Below are 12,594 nucleotides of genomic sequence, written 5' to 3'. Positions count from 1 at the left end.
CTCTGATATAGATAAAAGATCCTGGGAAAGGTAAGCCAGCAAAGAATGAACTAATGACATAAAAAGTTTACCTACTGGGAATTAAGCTAGAAAAGTGTAAGAGCAAAGGATATATTGAATTCTACCATTTTGGAAAAATATTAAATATACTTCCACAAAACTATTTTTAAAAGACAAAAGCTTTCCAAAAATATTTTTCTCTAAAGTATTATACTAAAGGTATTTAAGTCACATCTGAACATTAACTATGTTGTAAATATGCTATCTATAATAAAGAAAAAAAAGTTCTTACTGTTGACGTAACTGTCGACAGCTCTCAATATGAGTAGATGTATTTTGATGCTGAATCCAATCCTATTGTAAAAGGAGAAAAGTGTTGAAATCAGAATATTCCTAATGTTGACTAATGAATTAGGCTTTTAAAAAAGACAAAGAATTTTTTTTTCAAAAATTAAACAAACATACTCATAAATAGCACTTGGCTGCTCAATAAAATTTTCACAAACAAAAGTTAAAGGCCTTAAAACAAATGCACTTAATACCATACCTCACTGATCCCATTTGAAAATATTTTAGTACAGAAAACATTTTAAAAATCAAAACCACGGCTGCTCATTTTGAAATCAATATATAAACTTGGAGAAAATAAAAACATGGATCAGAAAAAACTTACTGCAAGCAAATATAAAAACAACACACCAGAAAACACCAAAAAATCTATGAGTAAAATGGTATCTGTGAAACAGCATCTTCAAAATACAGTATTTCAATGACAAAATACCTCTAAAATTCAAGCTAACAACATCAACAATCAAAAAATGCCACCTCATAGACCAGTACCATTCCATACAAGGTACTCACTACACTGGCAAATAAGATTAGGAAAAACATGGGGAAAAATGCTACTGATCAAATCTATTTTCAAAATTTAAAAGTAACAACATTTCAAAGATCCAATATCCCTTATATACAGAGCTTTACAATTAACACAATGCTTTCTTTTTTTTTTTTTTGACAGAGTTTCGCTCTTGTTGCCCAGGCTGGAGTGCAATGATGCGATCTCAGCTCACTACACTCTCCACCTCCTAGGTTCAAGCGATTCTCCTGCCTCGGCCTCCTTAGTAGCTGGAATTAACAGGTATGCGCCACCAAGCCTGGCTAATTTTTGTATTTTTAATAGAGACGGGGTTTCACCATGTTTGTCAGGCTGGTCTCGAACTCCTGACGTCAGGTGATCCACCTGCCTCGGCCTCCCAAAAGTGCTGGGATTACAGGCGTGAACCACCATGCCCAGCCCAAAATGCTTTCTTATACATTACTTCATTTACAAATAAATCTGTCCTAAAATTACAATCTGTACCCATAAATAACTCTAGAAGATACACCTGGTTTAAAAAAAAAAAAAAAAAAGGCCAATACAGTTTACAAAGATACAGTTTCCAAGGTGAAACAATTAGTTAAAAGCAATATGTATGTTACTCAATGTTTTACTGTTCTTCCAGCATTTGGAAAGGCAGAAAACTTACTAGATAACTCTGTATTTCAACACTTTGCTTAAGGAAAACGTTATTATTTGTTTCCATTTGAAACACATTTTAGGTCATTAGAAATTTCCACAGTTAAAATCACGGTTGACAATAATTTTGGATTCTGCCTTGGCAAGAACTATCTGAAAGAAGGTACACTGATTTGCAATGCTCAGCATCAATTTAAACTCAGCAACAAGGTATGACAAATCCTAAACTATTTTATTAAGCCACGGAACTGACTGTGGACTACAAAAAAGAAATGTTTGTATATCCTGTTTAGTAATACAAATAGAAAGCTAGAAGAGATTGGTAGTTAAGAGTCTCTAGTAGAACTAAAACCCATATTTTTAATATTAATTGAACATTGTTTACATCAAACAGACACACTGGTGCAGGCAGTGGGTTGGGCATGATTTATTTGAACCATAAAGTGTTTTATCTGAATACGATGCCAACATTCAATAATCCAGAGATTTTACCCCCAAGTCCAGATTTCCAGCTTTTCTTGAAAAAATAGGAAGATACAGTAATACAGGGTATCATTCTTATAGCAACTATCACCTGAAGATGATGGCTGCCCTATTTAAGACATACTCTTCTCAGTTCAACACACACATACACATGTTCTTTTAGGCTTGCTTCACAAATTGACATTACTTGCTTTAAGCTCAGTAAATACACCCATCCCACCCCAACTTCTAGACTCTCTAGTAACAGTTTCCAAATTAGATAATAGTCCAAAAGCAGCACTGCCTCCCCAGAGAAAAAGTGATAATTACCAACTAACAGGAGATGCTGCAAGGACTGTACAGAATTAGGCAGGCTCAGAATGAAACTGAAAATATCTATCTACTCATATCAGGGCTCACTTACTACTCTCAACAGTTTTTTATTGTCAGTACTTTCTCAAACTGAATTATTTAAGTCATTATGATACAGCTCCTAAACCAAGGAAAGTTTCTCCTTTAAAATCTGAACCCCAATTTAACAAGCAAATACATTTCACATTCTCAAAGTACATCTTCACAGCTACAGTTTCAAAGACTCGAAGGTGGGGAATATACATATTGTCAGATTTACTCAGTAGGAAAAAGTTTACAATCGGTAATTTACATTTATTGGCTTCATATTTATGTCACATATACACACACACAAACACTTACGAGGCTGCAAAATATATCACAGAAACAAGAGGCAGTGTGTACTATCAAAATCCACCTTCACAAACCCCCATCATTTGGCCACTTAGTAGTGAAAAATTCATTACTTAGATGAGCCCCATTCTGTTGTGCAGTCTGTTAAAAGGTGTGTGTGTGTTTTTAACGGCAATCTAGGTGAGCTCTAATGATGACTAAATGATTTCCTCTCCTCTCAAATTTTTACTTTTATCCCATTAACCCAGGTTTTTACCATCTTATACTTGAACAACTAGAGAAGCTTCCAAGTGGAAGTCCTACTCCACATCATCTCATCTCTATTTACCCTGCATACTTCAGTCAGGTTGCCCTAAAACATACTTCCAACATGTCACTTCACTTATCAACAGACTTATCTAGCTTTCTAACGCCTCTCACCTCAAGTCTAAACTCCTAGGCTAGCTCTTCAAGGCCTTTCATACTTACTTATAATATGCTCATCATTCTTTCCCAAGTGCCTCCTACCACTATGAAATATAATCTTCTCTCCAGACCTTTGCCTCTCTGTATGTTGTTGCCATCCCTCCTCTTCTTTTTTTCTTTTTTTTTTTTTTTTTTGAGATAGAGTCTCGCTCTGTCACCCAGGCTGGAGCCCAGTGGCGCGATCTCGGCTCACTGCAACCTTCCGCCTCCTGGGTTCAAGCGATTCTCCGCCTCAGCCTCCTGAGCAGTTAGGATTACAGGTGTGCATGACCACACCCGGCTAATTCTTGTATTTTTAGTAGAGAAGGGAATCTCACCATGTTGGTAAGGGTGGTCTTGAACTCCTGACCTCAGGTGATCCACTCGTCCTGGCCTCCCAAAGTGCTGGGATTACAGGATGTGAGCCACCACGCCCGGCCCCCTCCTCCTCTTTATACAGGCATATCTAAAGCCTCTTTATCATTCAAGACCCATCTTCAACCTACGCCATCAAGTCTTCCCTCCCACATCATTCTAGTCAAGACAGACTCAGTGCATTCAGTAACTGTCATTCCATTAGTCTAACTAGGCTATAAAAGTCTTTTGATGTCAGGATGCGTATTTATAGTTCTTTTTAAACACACACTGCTACAAATACAATAGTTAAAATAATTAAATTGGTAAAAGGGTAATGATTAAATTGGTAAACTGATGATGCTGGCCTGAGTGATACACGCCTGAAATCAAGATCGAAATCTCTGTTCCCTACAGCATATTCAAACAAGTTAAACAAATCACAAAACTACTTGTTGCCTTCTAATTGTTTTAAATGTCTTGGGAGTATAATTTTTCTCCTCAATAAGATTGAATAAACTGCTTAATAACATCTAAAATTTTACACAGTTCCTCATTTCTGTCCCAGTACCTAACTGGAGTCAAGCACAAAACTGGTATCCGTAAGTACATACTAAATTAAATGTACACCTTTTCTACTCTACAGAATACAAAACTTCAAGTTCTTTATTTAAAGATATATTTTCTTGGATTCATTATGACCAACTAAAAGTTCAAAATAAATTTTTTAAAAAATTATGTGGTATACCCAGTCACAAGAACAGAGAGACTAACACTCAATTCACTACTTAGGCCAGGGCTACTTACAGATTACAATTAGGTGCTATGATTTATTCTAAGACTTTCCCTTGTAAGGACTTTGCTATCCCTTCTGATGGAATAAGACAACTATTATTTTAACAGAATTTGGCACATCTGGCTAAAATGGGGTAGAACGCTGCTTTCTTTTGCTGGGGTTAACCTTAAGAAAATAGCATAGCAACAGATCTAATCAGATTCATGTTGATGAAAACCTAATGAGTGAATAATGAAAAGAAAATCAAAAGGCAACATTGGAAGAAAAGAACAAGAGCATAACACATAGATTTTTAAGCCTAAGTATACAACCAATTCCAGGCCATGGCCTTGAATCAAAGCTTTCTTCCATGTTAGTATATTCCCTTCTGACCCTTTACAACCTACATCTATAAATCACATTAGCAAATAGAAGAAACAGTGATTGCCAACCATACGTAAGTATATAAAATTTACTTGGAAATTCCTGCTCAAATCTACCAATGATTACAACTGAATAGTATGTTCTACATTATAGTTAACTTTACTGCCTCTGCAAAATACTTCCTTCTAACTATACTATCAAAGTACCTAAATCATCTTTATTTTTTAAAGATTTTTCTCTACAAATTTCTATCATTTCACATTATTTTTTGAGTCCACAGCTGGTCCTAGAATAATTTACTGCACCTTGACTTATTTTTGCTATGAAGTTATTTTAGAGAGCTTCTTCTCGAAAAATACTAAAAATCACTAGTCTACATAAAATATTTAGATCAACATTGTGATAACCAAGACAGGTATATATGTGCAAGTCTATAATATACTGTCTCTTAAATGTGTGCATTACAAATGGGTTATACCGTCTCTTTGTATTTTTATACTAACAGATCCTTTTAGAGAAAGGTGATTCCATGTGACATTGTCTTGTAAGTACGCAGCTTATGTTACATAAATTTTATGTTGCATAAGTGGGATAACTAAAAGTTCAAAATAAATGGACAAACTATTAAAATATGGTGTGCCCGGTCATAGGAATACAGTAAGCCTAATACTAAACTCAGTACTAAGGCCAGAACTACTAAGGATTACAACTATGTATTGAGGCTGCAATTAAAATTACCTTCTGCTATTTCCTTAACACCTAGTTAACAGCAGTATACATATCAGAATTTAGAGAAAACTTTGGCGCTGAGCATCATTATACAGTGATCTTTTTTTAAAAACACTCACCTTCAAATGACTACATTCTACGTTACACAGAGAACACAAATGTGGAAATATTCTTGGAGATGCTGCATAATAATCATTCATCATAGAAGGAGTAGGAAGTCTCTTCATCTTCTGGGCATCAGCATGTGAAAACTTTGGTAGCCAGGATGCTTTCACAATACCAAAGGGAGATCGAATGGGAACGTCAGCCTGTGACTGGTAATTCTTTTTACTTCCTCTTGATCCAACATGTACGTTAGATGAATTAATCACAGGTTCATGTGGGATCCGCTCTTGCTGGCTTACAGCTGAAATTAATTCCGATGAAAAAGGCTGCTGGTTCATAGATGGAGGAATCAGAGATTGACTCATTGTCTGGCTAACTGTTTGGTTAATGGATTGGTTGACGGATTTTATGGGTTCAAGGACTGACTGTCCTCCCGAAATGTGTAAGCCTGACATCTTGGCTCCACTCTCAACTGGGAAAAAGGACCGATTATTGGAGGACTCACCGGGAAAGTCCATTTGACGAAATACGTCTTCAACAGGAAACATAGAATTACATATCACATTTGGATTGGGAACAGATGCAGAGATGTTCTGCTGTGACTGAAATTCATTCTCGACCTCATCAGTTGGAATTTCAGGATCATAAATACGTACTTCAAGTGGATCTTCTGTGTAGCCATATTTGCTTGCATGCCCATAATCTATCACATTACTTGAAACTGCTTCACTACCAAGGGTTTCTTTATTTCTGCTCTGAGAAGGTAAATTAGGTAATCGGCGCCCCATTTTTCGCATTCTTATATCCCTCAAAATTAATGGCATATTTTCAGGAGTCAGTTGTTCATCAGGATAGCGACTGAGTTCTTCTAGGTCTTCATTAGATAATCCAAAACTTGCTAAGATACTTGAGGCACTCTCTTTTGTATAGCGGCTCTGTACTTTGGGACTCTGCTCTGTAACCTGTGTTACAGAACTCTGTTTCACTGCCACTGATGCAGATATATGAGGCTCATCATCCCACCGGCTACCATGAGGCTTCCCCTTCTTCTGTTGTGCTTCATGAAAATCCAGTTTTTCTTTGGTCAATCTTGGATCAGTTCTGTGTTGAGTTACCTGAACATTCATTCTCTGTGGTCCCATGTTCTGATAAGATTCATGGCCAGCAAATCTGTGTGGAATTCCACGTGCTCTCCCTGCTGGGTAAAATCTTGGAAGACCCATAGATCCAGGCCTCATAAATGGTCCTGGAGGCCTCATCCCAGAAGGGTTAGGTGCTCGTGGCCTTTGAAGTGGAAAGTCTCCTCGAGGATTAAACCTGGGTCTCGACATGGCTATTTTCAAGAAAGCCTGATTTAATAAAGTATAAGGTGGTGTTGAACCATGTGAGGCAACGGCATTCAGCTGCTGAAGCGCCAACTGAGTCTTAATCTGAGCAAAGTGCAAAGGAGATGGGCCCAACAGAAGTGGGTTTGCAATGCCCAGGTTCAAGGAATTCACAAGTGGTGCGAAATTTTCCAAGAATAACACAAAGCTGAAAGTTAAAACACAAATATTAGATCATTTTAATTCAAACTACTTCATGAAGTGGGTTCTACAGCCAGTGTAAAACATTTTGAAATAAAGCCATGAAACCATTCTGCATTTCATATACTTTTGGAGTAAGGGCTTACGAGGATTTAAATTTCCCAAAAATTTTCTCTTCTTTTCTTTCCTGAATGCAGAACACAAGCCCCAAACCTCAAGTCAGATTTCATGTACATTGTGTTGTTCTGGGTGCTGTCCTAGGTGCTGAGCAGTAATTACAACTCCTTTTACATTATCTTGAAAAATACTGGGAATCTATTTCACGCTGTAATACTGGGAGAAAAAAAGATGAAGGCATTAAAATACTTACAAATGCACACATATTTAATATGCATGTTATCAGATACACAAATAATGAAAATAAGAACTGTAAGCCTAAAAGACCCATTTTTGTAAAACACAATCTTCCTTGGAATCAGCCTTCACATCTAATCTATCCCACAGGGCAATTAAACTACACTTAAGTTCGTATTATTAAATAGTTGTTTCTCGTTAGATAAAAATGTGTTGTCAATAACTTGACTACAGAGTCTAAGAAAACAGTAAGCAATGGCATGGAATTTGTTATAACACAGAACATAATATGTAACAAAACCAGTAACCCTTCCTTTGGATTCCCTCCATAATCACGGTTTAGACGAATATATATGGATGATAATAATAACTTTATACAGCACTGTCCATATGTCAGTCAGTGTTCTATGAACTTTAAATGATGCTCACAACAATCCCGAGGTATGTACAGTTTTACAGAAGAAGACACAAAGGCACACACAGGTAAAGTAACTTACAAAGACAAGTTACTGCTGAGATTTGTATTCAAGGTTATCTGTTACAATAATCTGTGCTCTTAACCATTAACAGATGTGAGCAAAGTATCTTACGGTTTCCAGGCAATTTATTAGTTAAAACTGGTTGTTGACCAGCCCATCAGACTGTACTACCCACTTCAACACTCTTCTAGATAGAAAACAGTACTTTAGCTATCATTCAGGACCAAGGTCAGCAGCTACATAACTTGGCTTTCCTCCTGCAATTAAAAAAATTATGAGCATATAGACTATGCTGGTGCTTTCTATCAGGACCTCACTTTTATGCGTGATTGAAATGCATGGTGGACAATGTGAGGTCTTGAGGCATCTACAATCATTACAAAAATCAACATCATGGATCCTATTTGCTAACCACCACTGTCTGGTTCAAGCTACAATTCCATCCATTACTTTACTATGTACTTTTCTCTTTATTTATATATAATGTTAGTAATTGTTAATTTGGCTGGGAAAATGGTCTTTATCTGGTTAACACCCTCCCTTCCAATCATTCTGCATGCTGCCACCACATTTAACCTTTGCAAAAGGACATTTTTACCACACAACTCCTCTGTTCAAAAAGCCACAAATATCTCATTCCCTTTATTTCTTAGCTTTATTGTTTAAGATCCAACCAATCTAACCAATCTTTCTAATTTTATCAGACAGGTATTTTTGCTATGTCTTTGTTCCTATTCTTCCCAACTCTTTTCATCTCTTCCAATCAAAAACAAATCTTGCCCTGGATGCTGACCTGACTTTATTTATCCTTCAAGGTCACCCCCATTCAACCTCCCTTGACTACCAATGCCGAGAACGAGTCTTCCAATAACACTTTTTTTTTTTTTTAAAGACAGGGATGCGCTGTTACCCAGGCTGGAGTCCAATGGCGCAATCTCGACTCACTGCAACCTCTCCCTCTCGGGTTCAAGCCATTTTCCTGCCTCAGCCTACCAAGTAGCTGGGATTACAGGCATGCGCCACCATGCTACCTGGCTAATTTTTGTATTTTTAGTAGAGATGGGGTTTCGTCATGTAGGCCAGGCTAGTCTCAAACTCTTGACCTCAAGTGATCCACTAGCCTCGGCCTCCCAAAGTGCTGGGGTGTGAGCCACATCGCCCAGCATCCAATAACCTTTATTTATTGCTTGCACCATTTTTGGATTCTTAATATCTTACGTTTTTGCGCTCAAACACACATGATCTTTTTCAACAACCTAATGTCAACTGAAGGTTTATATTCATGGCTAAGTCTTATCCCCCAAGCATATAAACCCTACTCCTACTCAAAAGATCCTCAAATATTTGTTAAACTATCTAAATGATCACATCCAAAGTATTCATTATTAACATGCACAGGTTAACTTTCAAATTAGAATGAAACACAAAAATACATCAAATACATAGGTTTTTGATTCACCATATACAAGCTGCAGACACAAGCTTACCAAACAATGATACCCAAATTCTATTAAAAAGTTCATTTGTAACAAACTCATGGTCTTTTTAAACAATCATAAATTACATGAAATTGTGCCTACCTTCTACATAATAAAATCTCTTCCAAAAACAACTGTCTTCACCCAATCCTAAAAGATACACATTGCTTATGTAAGCAGTTTATCATCTAGTTATTACAATGCTTTCTGAACCACTTATTCCATTTGGTGAAGACTCCTCTTATAAATTCATAAGCACGAGCTCTTCCAAATAATGTTTCTCCCCCAAAATAAAACAGCAAATTTCAATCAGAGTGATCTAATTACTAAATGTAATTGTGAAGAAGTATCATTTGGAAACATCTCCATTTTGAATTCCTTAAAGGCAAAAATCTACTGTGTATTTCCTAATGTGCCCAACATTGCATTACACTGATTCAAATACACATTTACAGAGGTTAAGAGAACTGCCCTTGACAAACTGTACTCTCCAGAATACTACAGTACTCTGAGCGGTCTTCTACAAAGATGTTCCCTTGCCAAGAAAGTTTGAAGGGCACCATACTTGCTTTTTAAGAGGGGAATAATGTCTACTAGCATATTAAAGTCTATGAGAGGCTAGGTGAGGTAGCTCACTCACACTTGTAATCCTAGCACTCTGGGAGGCCAAGGCAGGCCGATTACTCTGAGCCCAGGAGTTCAAGACCAGCCTGGGCAACATGACGAAATCCTGTCTCTACAAAAAAAAAAACCACAAAAATTAGCCAGGTATGTTGGCTCGTGCCTATAGTCCCTGGCTACTCGGGGGGCTAAGGCTGAAGAATCGCTTGAGCCTGGAAAGGAGAGGTTGCAGTGAGCTGAGGTTGCACCACTGTACTCCAGCCTGAGCAACAGAGTGAGATCCTGTATTTAAAAAAAAAAACAAGAAAAAAAGCTACAAGAAGCCCTGCTGTAGTTTATCAAAATCCTTTTTACATTTTCCACTTCCCAAACCTGGGTTTCTATTCGTAAAACAGACATTTGCTTCCTATGGTGGGTTTCCCAAAATATAAATGTTAAAAGAGAAACTTTCCTTTTAATATTTATAGTGTCTGAAATATTTAGTAACTGGTCATGTCTGAAATATTTAGTAACTGGTAAAGCACATGCAATGAACAATCAAAACATAGGTGTTTTACAGTGTGGAAGCAGACTCCTAAGCCCCTCCTTTGTCTATCACCCTTAAACTGTTAAGGGTTTAAGTTGCTGTAGCATGAGAAGGTAGTCGTGGGGCATCCCTAGGGAAGGAACTAGAAGAGAAAAGGATGTGGGGGTCCACCCTTGGAGTAGCCACTACTTACTAATCATGCTAATCATGGAAGAATTATTTCTGTATTTAACACAGCGGTGTCAGTGTGTAGTCACTATTAGTCCTGCAAAGACACCAGTCTTTCATAGAACAATCTGGAATTCACATGAAGAGAAGAATTAAACGGCATTTTCCCAGTTAAGGAATTTCAACTATCAATATGCAGAGGTATGGCCTGTTTGCATTTTTTAGGAGTCTTTAAAAACGACACCTGACCTCCCATATGGTTAGTCCCATCCTAAAATCTAATATAATGAAGATAGAGTAATAAGTTGGTAGCCCTGGCTCTCCCTAGAAGATCTCTCTCCCTTCTCTACTGGGAAGAAAAGTCAGAGTTCTGTTCAGCTACAGTTATTTACTGAGCATTCTGGTCCCAGGACCTGCTAGCTAGAGGTAGGAAAGTTTCTCTTCTAATATTCATATCCTGGGAAACCTACTACAGGAAGCACATGTCAATCTTCCAACAGGTCACTTCTGCCAACTTCCTTTCTGAGAACAAGTTTCTTTAATCCTCCTGAACTTTCAGCCAATGCTTCTAACTTATCTCAAGACGCCACACAAATTTCATACTTTTATGTGTAGTATATATCATTGTAGTTTGTATTTATAGTTACATTTTCACACAATAACCCAGTTGATATAAAATCATCATCTTCTTATGCTACCGCATCATTTCTAATCCTGGTAGAGAAGTTTCTGATGAAATACTTTGTCAAAACATCGTTAAAAGAAGAATTATGGGCCAGGTACAGTGGCTCATGCCTGTAACAGTTTGGGGGCTGAGGCGGGTAGATGGCTTGACCCCAGGACTGCGAAACCAGCCTAGGCAACACAGAGACTTCACCTCTATAAAAAAATTAACAAAAATTAGTAAAGTGGTGGGGCATCCCTGTGGTTCCAGCTATTCAGGAGGCTGAGGCAGGAGGATCACCTGAGCCTGGGAGGTTGAGGCTGCAGTGAGCCATGATTGCACCACTGCCAGGTGACAGCGCAAGACCCTGTCTCAAAAAACAAGAAAAAAAAAAAAAGAATTATAATCAATTACTTTACCATACATTTGTTCAACTGTCCCAGCTTTATTAGAATTCCTACTAAAATCACATGATTCTCAAATTAAGCATGACACACAATGTTGGGCACTGGTAAGAAGTAATAAAGACATTTTTTAAAATACAGGTGGTTCACATCTGTAATCCCAACACTTTGGAAGGCCAAGGCAGGTGGACTGCTTTGAGCCCAGGAGTTCTAGGCCAGCTTGGGCAACATGGTGAGACCTTATCTCTACAAAAATGAAAAAACCAAGCATGCTGGCTTTTTCCAACTAGCTACTCAGGAGACTGAGGTGGGAGGACTGCTTGAGCCCAGGATGTCAAGGCTGCAGTGAGCTGTTTCCACCACTGTACTCCAGCCTAGGTGGCAAAGCAAAACCCTGTCTCAAAAAATTTATATAAATAAAAAATCTGCCTATGACCTACATGCCAAATAACATATCTTCAACGGTTAAAAAAGTATGTATTATGTTGCCTCTTCTTTGTGAATGAAATTTAAGGAGTATAATGGTCACCCTTCTCTGAGGTGAAAGCATTCCAAGATCCCCAATGGATGCCTGAAACCATGGATGGTACTAAATCCTATGTATACTGCGTTTTTTCCTGTACATACATACCTGTGATAATGTTTATAAATCAGCTACAGTAAGAGATTAACAATAAAAAACAGAATTAAAATATAGCATAATAAAACTTATATGAACGTGGTTGTTCTCAAAATGCCATTCTCATACTATATACTCACCTATTTTTGGCTGGTGGTTGACTACGGGTAAAACTAACTGCAGAAAGTAAAGCCGTGGTATATACTCATATTTCATTTGCACAATTTTCACTTTTAATTAAAAGTGTTAAGTACATTTTTAATCATTTAGCAAAGTTTGTC

General features: G+C 37.4%; 1 protein-coding gene across 6 annotated transcripts in view; it reads right to left on the bottom strand.

The window, feature by feature from the left end:
- Positions 1 to 12,594, bottom strand: part of ZNF638 (zinc finger protein 638) — a 101,451-nt gene that overhangs the window by 74,651 nt on the left and 14,206 nt on the right. For 5 of the 6 annotated variants that reach the window (XM_033175032.1, XM_033175036.1, XM_033175033.1 and 2 more), the window contains exons 2-3: positions 5,489 to 7,007; positions 293 to 354 (exon numbers count right to left, since the gene is read on the bottom strand). In XM_033175032.1, the coding sequence (XP_033030923.1) occupies positions 293 to 354; positions 5,489 to 6,805 (1,379 nt within the window). In that variant the 5' untranslated portion in view covers positions 6,806 to 7,007. Of the gene's footprint in view, positions 1 to 292; positions 355 to 5,488; positions 7,008 to 12,594 lie in introns of those variants that run through there. The other variant, XM_033175037.1, reaches the window with a different exon arrangement.

This window comes from Trachypithecus francoisi, unplaced genomic scaffold, assembly GCF_009764315.1.
Source record: "Trachypithecus francoisi isolate TF-2019V2 unplaced genomic scaffold, Tfra_2.0 Lachesis_group17, whole genome shotgun sequence".
Classification (NCBI taxonomy): Eukaryota; Metazoa; Chordata; class Mammalia; order Primates; family Cercopithecidae; genus Trachypithecus; species Trachypithecus francoisi.
The sequence above is the reverse complement of the archived record's forward strand: the minus strand, read 5'-3'. Positions and strand labels throughout refer to the sequence as shown.